The sequence below is a fragment of the Panthera pardus genome, unplaced genomic scaffold (assembly GCF_024362965.1).
Source record: "Panthera pardus isolate Hobbes unplaced genomic scaffold, ASM2436296v1 HiC_scaffold_24, whole genome shotgun sequence".
Taxonomy (NCBI): Eukaryota; Metazoa; Chordata; class Mammalia; order Carnivora; family Felidae; genus Panthera; species Panthera pardus.
The window spans coordinates 11858855-11877359 of record NW_026526810.1 but is presented as its reverse complement, the minus strand read 5'-3'; the positions used below and the strand labels follow the sequence as shown (position 1 = coordinate 11877359).

Genomic DNA, 18505 nt, shown 5'->3' with positions numbered 1-18505 from the left:
ATTTCGGGCCAAAGAGAAGGAAGTACTACTCTTCCAGGAGGCACAGTGTGATGGCTTAGAAACATATTTCCTGGGACAGTGGTAGTGATTAGAATCGAATCAAGAAGGACTAGGTGTATGTAAGGGCATGGCTCAATACGGATAGTGATGTTTGGGGTGCTTCTGTGTGTATGAAAAACCTCCTTGTCCCGTAGTGGAGGCTGCGGTCCAGTTACCCGCCTTTACACAATCCTTCTTAAAGCCACCGGACACAAAATGTCACGGTGAGAGAGCCAGTGGACCACAATGATATCACTTATGGTTGCTTTTATGTCAGTGCAACCTTTATTGGTGGAAGAAAAATAATTGGTAAGTGGAGGGCTGTGGTCTACAAAGCTTTCAGCCTGGTTTTTAACGTTGACAGTTGCAGGTTGGTGGGGTGGGGGTGGGGGGTTGCGCTGAGGGCCTCTGTCATTGGTTAGGTGGAGAGCAGCCTCACTAGAGTAGAGGTTCGATGTTACATCGTTACTTGTCTCTGCGGGGGCCCACAGAGCAGAATTCGTACCTCTTCTCCCTGTCTTGCCAATTCATCATTCCTCCCAGTTGGTCAGCATTTGACCTGTGGCCTATGGTTAACTGTGTAAGAATCTTCCCTCCTAGAGACTATAAATCCCTTGAGGTAATCGACTGGAGCTCCATGACACTAGGGAATGACACAAAAAGGCAGCTTCTTGAATTAGTCTATTCAATCAAGACGTACATGTTAAAAGGGGATGGGGGAGGGGCACGTGGGTGGCTCTGACGGTTAAGCGTCTGAGTCTTGATTTCAGCTCAGGTCATGATCTCATAGTTTGTGAGTTCGAGCCCCACGTTGGACTCTGCACTGACAGTGTGAAGCGTCCTTGGGATTCTCTCCCTCCATTTCTCTCTGTCCCTCCCATGCTCACACATGGTTCCCCCCCCCGCCCCAAAATAAATAAATAAACTTAAAAAGAAATAAAAGGGGATGCAGGATAAATAGAATCTTCTAAAATGTATTTGTGAATCCTTGGCCAACATAAAACTCAAGCCCTTCTTTCTATGATTAAGCGAAAATTCCTGGGATGATGGCAGAGGGGTCTTCTCCTTGTTGAATCAGCCAGAAAGACAGGAACAACTTTCTGATAGGGAAAGGAGCAGTCAGGGCAACCAGACCGCTGCGGAGGCCACAAAACCAATGGGTCTAATCTAAACAGAACTGAATTGCTAAAAAGCTTGAGGAATAAACCCAAAGAAACCCTAAAAGTGAAGATGCCTACAAATGTTCTCTGGGAAGCCGGACTGTGAGAGGAGGTCATGGATGACAAGGGTTTGGCTGGACAGAGGACCAGCATGTTGGGGACGGCAGCTCTGTCCCAGCCTCCTCGTGCGCGTGAGGGCTATGACACATAAGAACCGTCTGTGCCTGCCTCGTCATCCCCAGGGGGAACGCTCCATGTGAGACCTTCCAAACCCCTGCCGCTCAAGTCCCTGCCAGAGTGTAGGGCTCTTGAGAAGAGAGGGAACATTCAGCATGTAAAGATGAGCAGGACACTGGATGTCTGCCCATGCACACAAAGTGGGCACGAGTGGTGGACCCAGGTCAAGGGCAACAGAGCGGCGGCCACAAGGATGGTGTTATGAGCTGAACTGCGTTCCCCATAAAAGATACGTTGAAGCCCCGATCCCCAGTACCTCCAAATGTGAGCTTCATTGGAAACAGGGTCTTTACAGAGATAATTAAGTTAGAATGAGGTTATTAAGGCGGGTCCTCATCTAATATGACTGACTGGTGTCCTTCTGAAAAGGGGAGACTGAGTCACAAAGGCAGATACATGCAGAGAGAGGACGGTGCAAAGACGTGCAGGGGAAAATGGCACGTTGCTGGGGTGACGGGTTTACAAGCCAAGGAAAGTCGCAGACTGCCAGCTACCACCAGAAGTTAGGAAGAGGCAAGGAAGGACCCTCCCCTGGAGCTGAGAGGGAACATAGTCCTGCTGCTGACATCTTGATGTCAGACTTCTGACCTTCAGAACTTGAGACAACACATTTCTCAACAACCAGTTTTTGGTACTTTGTTACGGTAGCAGTGATATAGAAGATAACAAGTGAAACGAAGACTACAGAAGTCAAGACCTGAGATCTTGGAACATCCCATCAACAGAGGCCCACACATTAAAAAAGGAAAACAAAGAAACAGAGATTCTTGAAGTCCAAAAGGATGCCTATTGAGATAAGTAGATTAGAAATATGATAAAAAGGTAAGGGAAAGGACAGCAAGATCGGTCATGAAATTAGCAAAAAGCCTGGGAGGGCTCCATAGTGTAAAGGAGCGTTTCAAAAGGGACCTGAGAATAACTACAGGGAGTAAAGGAAGGGACAGATAAAGAGAAAGGGGAGGTCAGCCTTCTTTTCAAACTCAGGAGGAAGATTAATTTTATGAGGCAGTTAATGAAATGACTGAGGAAAAACAATGTAATCTGTTCTGAAAAAGCATGTCTGCTCAAAATGCTGCAATATCAGAATTAGTATAGTGGTTCGCTGCCAATATCATTCAAGACAAACAAACACAAGGAAATATTACCATAGAAACCAGATCAATGGGACACAGAAGTACCAAAATAACTTACAAGCAAACCAATGATGGCATGTTCAACAGTATACACGGAACTGTCTGCTGCCTCCAAGGGCACACTCAAGGTCAGACTGTAGGGAAACCGTCTGGAAGTCGAGCTAGGATCACAGGATGACACATTCTTGGTGACTCTCTGCGATGCACGTACCGACTTTCCTGCCCACTCTTTCGGCTGACTCTCACAGTAACCTTGTAAGGTCAGGCACCATTTGTCCGTAAAGAAGCTCAGGGAGATCTGCTCAAAGGTAACAGAACCAGGATGGCGATGCAGGTGCCCAGTGCTCTGTCTGGTCCCATCCTACCATACCGCCATGTTCCCATGGCCGTGGAAAAGCTGACACTGTTTCAAAGGCATGACGAGAAATAACCAAGGCTTCCTGAGAGTAATAAAGATACCCGAACAACCCCCACCCCAAAATACAGCCATGCTAAGTCTTTGTGCTCCAACCCAGGGCAAAAGGGAAAAGAAAAACTAATGAAAATTGAAGAAAAGTACCAGCAGACTAGGACAGATCCACTAAGCAAAAAATGAAGCGAGGAATTCTACAGGTACACACCGCCATAAAAATGGGAGACACCAATGGTAGGAGGCAGGAGAATGAGTTTTGTGTTCAAATAGGAAGGTGCACATTTACTGATTAAATTCTGAGTGTGAAGGAAAAGTAAATAGGAAAAAGGAAAAGGAAAAAAGGGAGCAGGGAGAGGCAAACATCTCTTGAGACAGAAGATAGTATCTTGTCTCAAGACCACGGCAAAGTACAGGTAGAACCAAGGATGGAGGCAGGATTAGAAGGTGGCCAATTCTTTGAACATGAAAACACGCCCTTTTAAGTAATGCGTGTGTGGCAGAGAGAAACCAAGTCACAACAGAATCTATTTTTAGAACAACAAAAACATTAGAAGTAATGAAAAAGAAAATGCACAACTCTGATCAGAATTGCAAAAAGAAAAAGTGAAACATTGTAAACCAGCCCCACCCAAGTTAGAAAGCTAAAAGAAAACAGGAAAATTAGACCAATTAGACTAAGCGTAGAAAAACAGGAAAATTAGAACAAATAGATTAAGCACAGAAAAACCAGAATGAAGTGAAGACAAGGAAGATAATAAAGCCAAGATAAATAAAGCGAATTCAAGGGTCTTTGAAATAATAATAATAAAGTCAATAACAAAAGACTAAATAAAAAAAAGTTTAAATGTACTTTTAATAATCTGAGAATGAAAATGATCATCTGACAACCGTGTAAAAACAATGTTTAAGTTATGGAAGGTGTTGTCCTTGGCCACAGGTAACAAACCAAATAAAGATGTTGAAATTGCAGATTCACTTTCAAAGATAGAAATTCTCAAAGTGACATAAACAGAGAAAAAACAAAATCATGTACATAAGACAAACAAATAAGGAAAATAACTAGTGGCTCACTGCCCAAAGTTTCCTAATTCAGTATGTGTCTTTTTTAGTATTTTATCCCAAAGTTTTAACTTTTATTTTTTTATTAATTTTTAAAAATTCCAATGTAGCTAACGTACAGTGTTATATCAGTTCAGGTCTACAATACAGTGATTCGGCAATTCTGTATATTACTCAGAGCACATCAGGACAAGTGCACCCCTCAATCCCCATCACCTACTTCACCCATCCACCCAGTCACCTCCCCTCTGGTAACCCTCAGTTTGTTCTCCATAGTTAAGAGTATCTGAACGCCAAAAAGTGTTTAATAAAATTTATCACTTTTTCTTCACTAAATTTTTTTAAAATAAAGAGAAGGGCTTTTTTTTTTTCTTTAAACATTCACTCTGTGTGTTTTTTTTCCCCTGTAGTATTTCAGTCATTCCTTTTAAAAATGGGAAGCTTACAAGAAATATTCCGTCACTAGTTCCAAGTTAATTTTGCCAACATCTATTTGAGAAGGGGCGGGGGGAGGGGGAACACAAGAAATAAAATGTCTGCAGTTAACTAAACTATTTAGCTTATTATTGAGCAAACCTTTGCTTCTTCAACTTAAGTTTTTTTTTTTAACATTTATTTATTTTTCAGAGACAGAAGGAGACAGAACACAAGTAGGGGAGGGGGCAGAGAGGGAGGGAGACACAGAATCCAAAGCAGGCTCCAGGCTCCGAGATGTCAGCACAGAGCCCGATGCGGGGCTCGAACTCACGAGCCAAGAGATCGTGACCTGAGCTGAAGTTGGAGGCTTAACTGACTGAGTCACCCAGGCGTCCCTTCCTCAACTTTTAAACAAAGACAAAAATTTCTACCTTCCAGGACTGTATAGGGGAATAAAGCAGAACGTCTGCCAAAGTTGTCAGCTATGAAGTCTTATGTAAATGGGAGGTTACTGCATCTATAAAATTTCATCCATCCGTCCATCCATCCATCCATCCATCCATCCATCTGTCCATCCATCCATCCATTCACGCATGCAACCATCTGTTCATCTTTCCCAGGCCCTACACTGGGGGTCAAACACAAAGCAAATTGGCTAACTCCCCTGCTTTTGAGAAGCTTCCAGTCAGATGGGAGAGCTGACATTATACAATAATGTCATCCAGACAATCTCAAACCTTGTTAAGTGCTGTGAATACAATGGACAGGAAGCTCTGAGAGATATAAGGGGATCTGACCAGGCCTGTGGATCAAGGAAGCCTTCCTGAGGATGTTGTGTGGGGGTTACGATTTGAAGGGTGTCCTAGGGTCAAGGAACAGTGTGTGCTAAGTGCTGGGGAGACAGGCATGCTTCTTCCTGGCTATGTGGTATCCACCCTGCACGAATGGTACAATTTCGCCTGCTGCTGGACGTTTTTTTCCCTTCCCCTAATTTCTTCTTATTATAAATAGCAGGGTGTTGACCACGTTTGTGGGAATAGCTTTTTTTCCTTTTAAATTATGTCCTAGAGGTATCTCTCAGAAAGGAAATGACAAATTCAGAACAGTTCACTGGGAGAAAGAGTTTTATGGGTTTTGTCACATGATGCCAATAACTTTGCACACATACGGAACAGATTTACAGTGCCAGCAGTAAGGCCTTGGTGTGCCTATTTCTCTATGACCCCGCCAAGTGTCTTACTCAGCATTAATATTTATTTTTGCTAGTTTAACAGGTTTCTGTCAGTTCTTTTAAGTTGCTTTAATTCAACTTTCTATAATTATCATTGAATTTATGTATGTATCCATGCCATGATTTGCTGCCTGTGTTTTCTTATATGTAAATTAATCCTTAATTTCTCTCAATTTCTTACTCAACAGAATTTATGAGCAATGTGGTGGCAAGGGCCATGGTTCTGGCTTGGTTACCCCTGAGTCCCGAGCACGTAGCAGGTGATCTATAAACACTGGCTGAATTAAATTCAGTTATCGCCTGCCATGTACATTCTACCAATGATCTATTTTGAATTTAAGTTTTGGTCAGTTTTTTTTTTCAAAAATCTTCTATTGCTCTCTTTTTTATATTTCTTTTCAAAATTATATTTTCCTATAAGTGTTTGGCTTTAATATATAAATCACTCATCTGATTTCTGGCGATGTACCTTTATATTTGTAAAAAACTTGGTAATGTAATCATCTCTCTTTCACAACTGGGATAAATGCCCTTTTAAAAATATATTCTGATGGGTTTCCAGTGTTTAACTCACCTGTCTGAAGTGTATTTGCATCGCTACAGATGTAATTGTCTATATACTGATACCCACCATAGCAACCACATCTGATACTGTTTCTTTGCACTCTTTCCTTACTGTGTTTTCCAGTTTGTCATTTAAGCTCAAATCATAGTTTTAATATTTCTGCATCTCTGTTTTATTCATCAGTTTCTTCATTTTAACTAAATACAAGTGGTTTCTTTCACTGCTGTTTCACATCATGGTTTAAGATCTGGGAGGAAGTCTGTCACGAAAGCCTCCTTGAAAGGTTATCCTGTGTCCTTGCTCACTTCCTCTACTGTATAACCTCACTACCCTATTTCAAGTTCTAAGAAGAACTAACAGCATGGATGGTATAGCCAGAAAGCGTCCGGAGAAGGAAGGCATGAGGGCAGGGAAAGATTCAGTATTTGGAAACTGGAGAAAACAGACACGTGTAGAATCATCAGCTAAATTCCTCACAAAAGCACAAGAAAGGTCGAATTGATGGACAGAGGCTGCAACAGTCCTGAGGTCTGAGTTCGTGACTTTTCGAGGGGCTGGTGAAAGGCTTTCTCTTCCTCTCACACAAGCAAGTGGTGAGAAGGGCAGGCCCCGGGTGGTGAGTCTGCTCCCAGAGCCGCCTCCTACCCGCTGGGGTGCTGCTGCTCCAGAGACTGAATTCTGGGGACACCAGTTCCTACACCTGTTACACTGCCAGCTGTGAGGAGGGTGTGAGGGTCTAAGAAGGTGGGAATGTGCATACGTCGAAATACTCTGGAAAGCATAAAACTCTTTTTTTTAATACTTATTTTTGAGAGAGAGAGAGAGAGAGAGAGAGTGGGGGAGGAGCAGAGAGAGAGGGAGACACAGAATCTGAAGCAGGCTCCAGGCTCTGAGCTGTCAGCACAGAGCCCAACGTGGGGCTCAAACTCATGAACCGGTAGATCATGACCTGAACCAAAGTCGGATGCTTAACTGACTGAGCCACCCAGATGCCCCTGGAGAGCATAAAGCTCTTGAATAAAAACTCTTTGCATCAAGCAGTAGGCCTAACCCAAGACAAGGGTGTTCCCCAGAGGACTCAGTGTCCCTCAGAAAAGGCTTCTTGCATGGAGCATCTGGGTGGCTCAGTTGGTTAAACTTCCGACTTCAGCTTGGATCATGATCTCACGGTTCGTGGGTTTGAGCCCCTCATTGGGCTCTGTGCAGACAGCTTGGAGCCTGGAGCCTGCTTTGGATTCTGTGTCTCCCTCTGTCTCTGCCCCTCCCCCACTCACACTGTCTCGCTCTCTCTCTCAAAAATAAATAAACATTAAAAAAAAGAAGAAAGAAAAGGCTGCTTTCCCATGGGATTTCAGGTGCTCTCGCCCGACCTGTCAGTCAATCCGTCAGCCACTCATGAAGGCCCCAGCAACAGCCAAGAGGCCATATTTGCTGCTTCCTATCCTTTCTGAGCATCCTGCAAACACAAATCCTTGGACACCACCCCCACCCCTACCCCTCCCGCCCCAGATCACGTGGATGGAGAAGAGCTGCTTCAGCTCGGAAAATGTGCAGCCAGAACGTTTGTTCCTGGGCACAGACACAGGCATCTGAATGGTGGGCCACCAGGAATTTTTAAGGCACATAAGCCAGAGCTGATCCAAAAAGTGATGATGATGACGAAGATGATGATGATGGTAAATGATAACCAATGTTCCTCTCTAGGCGAGCTGCCCAATTTAAAACCATTAGAGACTTTTAGAAGGAAATTAACAATTTCTCCATTGGGTTGCCTCAAGATAAATTCCAGTTCTTGTCTACTTGCAATACTCAGAGCAGCCCCAGAAAGCCCTATTGCCAGGCCTGCTAACTGCTTGAATGGAGACAAACATCATGGCTATTCCAGGACCTGCTCAGGCCTTTCCTGGCATTTCTGAGTTTTCCTGTTCCTTTCTGGGCATGCCAAATGTTGCTATTTCTCATGGCAACAAAGCAAACATTGACAGGACCTCTGCCATGAACACAGGCCGTCTCGTTAAACTTTCAGGCAAGGGTTTGGCAGCTTTCAAGAGGGGGGCCAGCAAACCAGAGCCAGGAAACAGCTCCGGCCAGGTCCCACTTGGCTTTGTGTTTGCTCTTCTAAAAGTATGTCCAGACCACGTGGTGTGGGTTCTGGGACCTTCCTCGCCAAACACCAACACAACCTAAGCAACCTGCTGTTGCCAGTGGAAAATCAATGTGGACTTTTCTGCACTTCCCCATTTGTGGGCAGAAGCAGGTTCTGGCAGTCTGACCCGAAGGCATGCAGGAAGGCTCTGAACCTTCACTGGCTCTGGCTTCCACAGAGGCAGTGATTATACACAAAATACCCACCAGCTGGTGGAGGAGGCAGAGCATAAAGGCACAGAAAACAAGAGGACTACTTCTGCAAGGTCACTGCCGCAAACACCAGCAAAGGCAAGGTAGTTTTCAGGCCGTGCATCCATGGCAGCAAAGCACCCTTGTAACGACGGCTCTTGCCTAATATTCTGAGCCCAAAATGCCAGTTCAGACCCACTGCTCACCTGGAAAGTTAGCAGCACTCACCTCTGGCTCCTGAGTCATCCTTCCTGATTGCTGGGTCCCTCTGGACTGTGCCTGCCTCCCTTTTCTCTGCCAGAAGCACGGAAGGAATGTGCTATCATAGGTTAGAGATCACAGGCAGCCCGACACACCCACTGCCAGACACAAAGGCACTTGCCTTTGAAATTCACGTGAATAATCAAAATACCACCTGTTTTGGGGAAGCCCAAAAAATCCTTATGACTCAGTCTGCACTGTAAAGTTCATTTTATCTTCTGGGCCACGGAGAAGAAAAGTAACATTGTCTTTTCTTTGTCTACTCCTTCTAACACGCAATAATGACTTTTATGCTCTATGACTATCTTGGCAAACGTAGCAGGATTTACCCTGGAAAAGATGGCAGATATAGATGCCAACCATTTCTGCTTTTAACCTTTAGCCAAGAAAATCAAAGTCACTGGCTCTCAAGCTTGGGGGCACACTGGAATCACCTGGGGAATGTTTTACTCTAAACTGATGCAGGTCCCACCCACGATTCAGATTCAATCAGTGTAGGGTATGACAGGAGCACTGGGATTCTTAGAAGTTCCCAGGGAGTCCATGTACAGAGAAATATGATAACCGCTGATGAACTTGGGAGGTACAGTTCAGGAATCAAGAAATGGGAAAAGCCCTGAGTTCAGAAGACTCAGGTTCTGGTCTGAGTATTACTGCTTAGTATTTGCTGTCCTTGGACAAGTAACAGAATGTCTCTAAACCATAATATTTTTACCTGGAAAACAGATTATATCCCTGCAGTTCATACCAAGGTGTTGTAGGGATCAAATAGGGTAAGAAGGTGTTGGGAAAAACACCAAGGACAATATAAAGGTAGAGGCTGGATGGTGACTATTTCCTTTACAACATGAGGTTAATCTTTAACATTTATTGTACATTTACTATTGATAAGAATATTGGTATTCTTTATGTTATTTATTTATTTTCAAAAATTTTATTTTTACGTAATCTCTACACCCAGTGTGGGGCTGGAGCTCACAACCCCAAGATCAAAAGTTGCATGCTCTAATGACTGAGCCAGCCAGGCACCCCTGGTATTCTTTAAAAACTACAAAACCAGCAAATAAGGGACCAGTTAAAAGGAAATAGCGATGAATAGAATATAAAAAGATGGGAGTAATAAGTCAGTATGACAGGTACCACATAAATGTGAATTGAGTGGATTCCTGAAAGACACACTCTCAGATGGGATTAAAAACTAAACGCTGTTTATAAAATACACCTAAGACAATCAAAAAACTGAAGATAAATGTCTGGGAAAACTTATAAAAGGTTGATTCAAAAAAAAAAAATAATGTCCTGGGGCCATGTGAAGAGCAGACAATCCCAATTTTAATGATAGAAGCATGAACAGGATTAAAGCGGTTATTTGACATAATGAAATAAGTCAAAATGGGTCCTAAAGCCATAAACCAGGCATATGAAGCAAAAACTTATAGAACCATGTGACAAGGTAGAAAAAAAAATCAGAAGCAGGAAATACATATATACACATAATACATAAACATGTATTTTATAAATGTTTATGTGTACATCCATGGGTATATTTCAGATTCTGATAAAGAAAGCCAGCACAAATTGATAGCACACAAAATATTTGAATAATGCAAATGACAAGCTAAAATTAGGGGGAAAAAAAGACTGAAGTATTTAACTTAGTAAATCTAAAAAAGAACTCCAATAATAATAGCTATTTTCTATTAGGTACTTATCATGTGCCAGGCATTGTTTTTAGAATGTTACAAATATTACCACATTTAACTGTCAAGCATCCCTCTGAGACAGATACTTTATCTCTCTTTATCTTTCTTATCTTTCAGATAAGGAAACAAAACAGAGAAGTAAAGTTACCATATGAAGGTCCTAGAGCAGTGAAGTCTGGAGCCTGGATTAGCCCAGGAAATCTCACACCGCAATACCCAAAATACTCAAAGACAAACACTCAGTATTCAAAGAGGGAGATGTGATGATTTTAGTATAAAGATAAAATTAATAAGAAACAAACAAACCATTAAATACATACATACATACATACATACATACATACATACATACACAAATCTAGCAAGTCCTTTGACAAAACCACTAAAACATATAAATCCCTGGCTGGTCTGATTAAGTTTAATTTTTTTTTTTTTTTTAACATTTATTTAGTTTTGAGACAAATAGAGACAGAGCATGAGCAGGGGAGGGTCACAGAGAGAGGGAGGCACAGAATCCGAAACAGGCTCCACGCTCTGAGCTGTCAGCCCAGAGCCCGATGTGGGGCTCGAACTCACGGACCGCGAGATCATGACTGAGCCAAAGTTGGACGCCCAACCGACTGAGCCACCCAGGCGCCCCTAAGTTTAAAAGAGAAAAAGTAAAGTAAAACTGTCCAACATCATAAATGAAAAGGGAAATTTATCATCATCATTTGTTACATCAACAAATTAAAGTAGAAAAGTTTCATGAATGTATCAATAGCTGCCAAAAATTCCAAAAAGGAATTTGACAAAATCCCACAATCTTCCCTTATAATAAAAACTCTTAAGCAGAAAAAAAGATATGGAAACTACCCAAATATAACAACAGTCTATATACCAAAAATCTACAGCAAATGCCTACAGATTGCTCAGGACAAGACCTTTAAAATCAGGAACAAGAGAGATGCATCTCTATCATGATGATTCAACTTTTGACATTTCTAGTGATACCACAGGACATGAAATAAAATGCATTATATAAATATTAGAGAAGGAGAGACAAACCTATTTGGAATTTGCAGATAACTTAATCACATGCCTAAAAGTTTCAAGAACTCTTCTAAAAACTTAGAATTAATAAGAGAAGTTGGTAAAGGGACTGGATTAAACATAAATAAACAAAAGAGCTTTCCTCCATATCAGTAACATCAGGTTGAAAACAGACATGGAAAAGAATTGTATTTTATTCAAATAGTGGGAAAAGCAATAAACAAGACAGGTCCAGGTTCTTTATGAATAAAACTATAAAATCTTTTTAAAGTATGAAAAATAAAAATATAAAATAAAATTCAAAATCTCATTAAAGAACATAAAAGCTACACAGAGTCATTGCTGGAAATGCACAAAAGGGAAGAACAAATGTGTAATAACAGTCAATATATTTTCAAAGAAAAAACCCAAATAGCAAGTAGAAAATATGCATTAATAGGCTGTAAGACTAAAAAAAAAAAATGTCTATTATTAAAAAAGTATGGCATTTACCTAGAAATAGATTAACAGGCCAGTGGACCAGTACAGAGAATCCCAAAATCCATACAGATAGATCCTGGGGAAAATAGCCATGGTGACATCTCAATTCAGAAGGAAAAGAAAGTTCTATTTAAAAGATTGTGCTGGAATAACTGAACATCCATCTAGCAAAGGTGAAAGCTAGATTCCCTCCCTCATACCACACATACAAATACATATCACAAAAATTAAAGCTTAAAATATAAAAAATAAAAGAATAAAAATATTACAAGATACCCCAGGAGGAGAATATTTATATAAAATTGAGGTGGGAATGACTTTCTTATATAACCCAGATGCCATAAGAAAAAGACATACCTGATTACATATTCTTGTATCTTTGTTATCACAAAAGATAACAGACAAAAAAGAAAAATAAGGAATTGGAGAAAATATTGGCAATATGTATGATTAAAAAACGTTTAAAATCTGATATACAAAAGGTCCTCCAAGATGAGAAGAGATGACCAACCCTTTAGGAAAATAATCAACAAATAGTAACAAGCAACTAATGTGAATGAGGGGAAATGCAAATAGCTCATAAAGATATGACAAAATGTTTGATATTGTTAATAATAATAGCGTGGCCAGTAAAACAAGGAGCTCTCAGGGGCGCCTGGGTGGCTCAGTCAGTAAAGCATCTGACTTCGGCTCAGGTCATGGTCTCATGGTCCGTGATTTCAAGCCCCACGACAGGCTCTGTGCTGACAGCTCAGAGCCTGGAGCCTGCTTCACAGTCTGTGTCCCTTCTCTCTCTGCCCCTCCCCTGCTCACGCTCTGTCTCTCTCTCTCAAAAGTAAATAAACATTAAAAAAATTAACACACACAAACAAAAAAACAAGGAGCTCACATTTTCATCCAACAGACTGATGAAAATTAAAAGGCTTCTGGATATCTAGAGCCAAGGGAACAGAGATTGCCCATATAATGTTGGTGAAAGTGTGAATCCCCATAGGTTTTTGAGAAAGTGATCCACTTTTAGGATTTAGATCTACAGAAGCAAATATCCTAGAAAACCAGGCTGTATTACAAGGGGCAAAGCCGAGAAATAACCCAAATGTCCACCAACAGGAAAAGGGCGGAGGCAACTAAGCTGCATTTACTCGATACATTTATTTATTTGTTTGTTTGATTATTTATTTATGTATGCTTATTTATGTATTTATTTTGAGAGAGAGAGAGAGAGAGAGACAGAGCGAGTGGGGGAGGGGCAGAGAGAGAGAGAGAATCTCAAGCAGGCTCTGCACTGTTCGCACAGAGCCTGATGTGGTACCTGATCTCACAAATTGTGAGATCATGACCTGCGCCAATATCAAGAGTCAGATGCTTAACTGACCTTAACTGACCTTAACTGACCTTAACTGCCACCTAAGCATCTCAGGCATGTATTTAAAAGAATGGCTTTTAGCCACATTGCTAGATTTAAAAAGCCAAATTGGGGGCACCTGGGTGGCTCAGTCAGTTAAGCATCCAACCCTTGATTTCAGTTCAGGTCATGGTCTTATGGTTCGTGGGATCGAGCCCCCAGTTGGGCTCCGCACTGTCAGTGTGGAGCCCACTTGGGATTCTCTCTGCCCCTCCCCTACTTGTTCTCTCTCTCTCTCTCTCTCTCTCTCTCAAAATAAATAAATAAACATTAAAAAAAAATAAAAGCCAAATTGATGATAATGGAAGTAACGTAACATGATTTTTTGTTATTACAATGGAAAACTAACTAAAACCACATTCTGCATGTTTTTCCAGTTTAATTCAGATATAATTGACATATAATATTGGGTAAGTTGAAGGTGTACAACTTGACTTAATACACTTATATGTTGCAAAATGATTACCACCATAGTGTTAACTGACACCTGTATCATGTCACCTAATCATCATTTCTTTTCTGGGGTGGAACATTTAGGATTTACTCTTTCAGCAACTTTCAAGTATATGATACAGTATTATTAACTGTAATCACAAAGCTGTATATTAGATCTGCAGAACTTCTTTGTCTTATAAGTGAAGTTTATAGAGTGTGACCAACATCTCCACATTTTCTGCACCCTCCAGCTCCCGGCAAAGCATCTACTCTGAGTTTCTATGAGTTTGGCTTTTTCTGATTCCTCACATAAATAAGATCATACAGTATTTGCCTTTCTGCGTCTGACTCATTTCATTTAGCACAATGTCCTCAAAGTCTATCCATCTAGTTGAAAATGGCAGGATGTCCCTCTTTCTTGTGACTGAAAAGTATCCGATCATATATATGTACCACTTCTTCTTTATCCATTCATCCATAGGCAGGGACAACTCACCATTTTTCCCGGACAGTTGCTGGACAAGGTGCTAGCCTCAATGAAGTACTTCCTGAGGAGATGTTTGCTGGGGTCAGGACTGTCCAATAAGATGTAGGAACAGAAGAAGGCCCCATGCCGAAGCAGGAATATGGCGATGTCTTCATTTCCTAAAGGACAGAAAATGGGAAGCTAAGGTCATTCATATGTAGAGTGTGGCACAGCTGTCCAAAATGGCAGACGCTAATATGTGAAATGGGAACGCAAAGGGTAGTTGTGCTGGTAGAGCTCCTCTACTACTTCCCTTGAGGCGTCAAATTCCTGTTAGTGAGAGACTTTTTGTGGGACCCTGACCTGTGGTGTGCCTCCTACTACAGTCCCATTTGCCACAGTTGGTCCCTGTCACTGAAATCCCCTTGCAGGGGTGAGTGGGGCAAATGAGGGAAGGTGCAGACATCTTGAAAAAGAGGCAAATAATGGAATTTTCAAATGTCTCCATACAGGCTCTTTAAGAGCTATAAGTGAGGGTGAAGCCACCATCCCACATCTGGAAACTTTGAGGCTTCCCATGGGCAGGATTGGCTGGGGGACCCACCTGACTTGATGGCTGCATAGAGGGGCAAGCGCACAATGACAGGAAACTCGTTCTTCCTGACAGCGTAGCTTTCCGGGTCGGCCCCGTGTGTCAGGACCAGGAGCTTCACCACCCCCAGATGCCCTCTTTGGCAAGCCAAGGCCAGCATCCAGTTCAGCAGCCTCTGGGGGCTGCAGGCACCTGGGAGGAGATGACAGGACAAAGGGAAAGTGTCACTGAAGGGTTCTGGTTTTTCCCACTCCCATGTCCCCTTGGACCATTGATAGAGCTGGCCTGTCTCTAGCTGAAAGTGCCTTCTGTCAGGTTGATGCTGCTTTCTGGAACAGTCCCTCTGAATTGCATGGGACACTTTCCCACATCATTATAAACCCACTTGCTCATCACATAATGCCAAAGGAGAAAAAGCAGCATTTGAAACAGCATATATAGTGTAATTATAACTGAATAAAAAAAAAAAATGTATGTGTGAAGTAAGACTAAAAGGTACCATCCCAGTGTTGCAGCTTTGACTCTGGGTAGTGGGATTATGACCATTATTCCCCTCATCCTTCTCCCCATCCCCATCCCCATCAATAGCATTACATACAGGGACACGGGCTTTGGAGACAGGCAGCTTAGGGTTAAAACATTTCAGCGGTGTAATCTTAAAACAAATTTCTTTGCCTCTCCATGATTCAGTTTACCCATTGCTAAAATGGGAATAATAACACTCACCCTCCCAAGTTTAACATGAGGGTTGCATGACATAATGTATGTCAAGTGCCTGGCTCAAAACATTCTAACTCATTATATGTCATCATGTTTTTAGAGTACTAACACTTTACTGCATTTCTAAAATATCTGTAAGACACATATACTACTTTCATAAATGAAAAGAAAAAAGCTGTGATGAAAGAAATAGATCTAACTATCCAGCCTAGAATTTTGAGAATTACTCCCTGCAAGAACCACCTACTTAATTCCCGAATGAAGTAACATTTAGTCCACTGAATGAACAGAGACAGTGTGGGCTAAAGTGTTACAATATCTTCAAGTTCAAAGGAATGCAATGCCTTTTAGATGTAGCTGCCATGGAAAAATGATCTCATCTTCCACATTGACACTTGCCAAGTGCACTATAACATTGTCTCATTTCCAGAGGCTGAAAGTCCTTAGGAACCAAAGTGGTCCCAAGCATGGAGATGGGGACCCTCCCCTCCATGGTAAGAAATTGACCAGGACATAGGGGTGAGGAGGGGGTGGAAGAAATGAAGATTCAGCACAAAGGGCATCCAGTGCAGTGCCTGGGCTACAGCAGATGGTAAATAAATGTCCCGTCTTCTCCCTCTGGTAACTAGAATTAACAACTCAAAGGAGGTGGTATTTGAACACATATTGACAAGGGATCCCTAACTCATTTACCGCCAGGATATCTAGAGATGAGAAATCCAGTCATCATGCTGCTAACTGCTGTTGAGGATGGATGTACACCAGTCTTAGGAAGCTGTATCAGGCTATATTTCAAAGCTATGATTTTCGAATGAGGAACTCAAAGCTCAGAGAGGTCTGGGAACTTGCCAAATGTCCCACAGTAAATGGCAAAGTCAAGGATTAAGCCATGCAAAACTAAAAGGTTTAAACACATGAAACCAAAGGGTTCTTTCTGAACCATATGAAACCCCCACATGTATTTTCTGAAGTCCCAATCCAGTGATACTCAGAGAGAGCCCCATTTTGGTCTCCATCTGGCCTCTTCCTCCCTTGTGCTATCTCTGCTCAGCTACAGAGACCAGAAATTACATAATGATGTACCCACCCCCTGCGAGCCTCGAATCTCCTCTTCTCAAACCCTCCCTTGTTCTCTAGTTGTGTCTTGTGTGTCTTCTGGTCTTACATTACTCCTAACAATGGCTGCCCTCCCCTCCAGTTTGGGAATTCACAGGGACACACACACACTGTTCCGCCCATCTCTGCACTTCCTGCAGGTTCCAGAACAATGCTCTAGACTCCTTCAGTCCTCAGCAACTCTGTCTCTAGTTGAGTTGAAGATAGGATGCCCCAAGAGCAGCTGAAAACAATGCTCAGGTCCAGCCATGCTCAGGCCCCTTCTCTGCAAAAGTAGGCAACCTCAGCCCTTCCTTCTCTTGTCTCCCAACTAAACTCCTACTCACCCTGCAAAACCCAGCTCAGATGTCATCTCCTTATGAAGACCCTGTCCTGCGCCCAGACAAGCCATTCCCTTCGCGTCTGTGTATTTACACAGACCACTGTGTAAATACTTCAACCTCAGCACAGTTACACTGCACGGAGTTACTCCGTTCTGTTTTGATTTCCTCGGCTTGACCAGGAGCTCTGAAAGAGCCAGGACCACCTTTTGAAAGTCTCCATGTCTCTCAAGTTCCTCAGTTGTAACAAATGTATGACACTGATACAAAGTAAAAATAGCAGGGGAACTTTTTGCAGGGAGGTATATGGGAATTCCCTGTCGTTTCAAATCAGTATTTCTGAAAATCTAAAACTGCTTTAAAGAATATAACCTTTCAATTTTTTTAAAAAAGGGACGTAGATCCACATTCCTTATCAAATATGGCATGAGAACATTTACCTCCTGAGCTAAAGGGAGTGAGATGTGGGATGTGGTGTTGCCATTGGCAGGCAGCTTTGACTTTGGTTGTCAGTTTGATGCCCCAGATTTCTGGAGCTCCTGCTTAGTTAAAAGTGTGAAGAAACCAGCATTTGGAGGGGAAGCCCTCCCCCGCCTCCCCCCCCCCCCCCCGAATGCCGATCTGATTCCTAAGAAGAGGGTGTCCTGAGAGGTAGCCAAGAAACTCACACCCTGGCATTTACCTGGCAAAGATTCAAGCAATTCCTGCACGACGTCAGTGTGCCCAAAATGCGCTGCCACCACAGCTGGGTTGTCATCGGTGGGCTCCGTGGGCAGCTCCACCCGTCTCTCGGTGAGAAGGTATCGGACAGTCTCCAGATCCCCATAGGCCGCTGAGATGCTCAGGAGCCGGCCCTGGTCAAAACAGAGCAGGAACAATAGGACTTTGGGGAGCTGGGTGCTGTTAGGAAGTACCAAGAGAATCAACTCGAAATGCCTCGCCAAGTCCGTGGGCAAGACTGGGCTGTGCTGTCTGGGACGGCACTATGGGTCGCATGTGGGTGTTGGGGACTTGCAATGAGGGCTCACGCAAAGTGAGAGGAGCCGGGAGCATAAAATCACATGCAATTTTCAAAGACTCAGTCCAAAACTGTCAACGACCTCGTCAATAATTTTTATATTGATCACGTGTTGAAATGATCTTTAATACATTTGGATTAAATAAAATATACGGTTAATATTTCATCTGTTTCTATTTCCTTTTTGAATGTGACTGCTAGACAACTTGATATAAATGTGGCTCCCATTCTGTTTCTTTGGGACAGCATAAGCTGCCATGAGCTTCACGAGGATGGGGACCATGTGAATATCCCCATCTGAGGCAGGATACTAATACATGGACAAGGACGTGGAGGTTCAGAGGGGTTTTGTAGCTTGCCTGTGATC

General features: G+C 42.5%; 1 protein-coding gene across 2 annotated transcripts in view; it reads right to left on the bottom strand.

The window, feature by feature from the left end:
* The window catches only part of LRRK1 (leucine rich repeat kinase 1), a 133266-nt gene that overhangs the window by 59758 nt on the left and 55003 nt on the right, over nucleotides 1-18505 (bottom strand). For both annotated transcript variants that reach the window (XM_019460087.2, XM_053888776.1), the window contains 3 exons: nucleotides 17803-17974; nucleotides 14977-15156; nucleotides 14403-14551 (listed from right to left, as the gene is read on the bottom strand). In XM_019460087.2, coding sequence (XP_019315632.1) covers nucleotides 14403-14551; nucleotides 14977-15156; nucleotides 17803-17974 — 501 coding nt within the window. The remainder of the gene's footprint in view (nucleotides 1-14402; nucleotides 14552-14976; nucleotides 15157-17802; nucleotides 17975-18505) is intronic.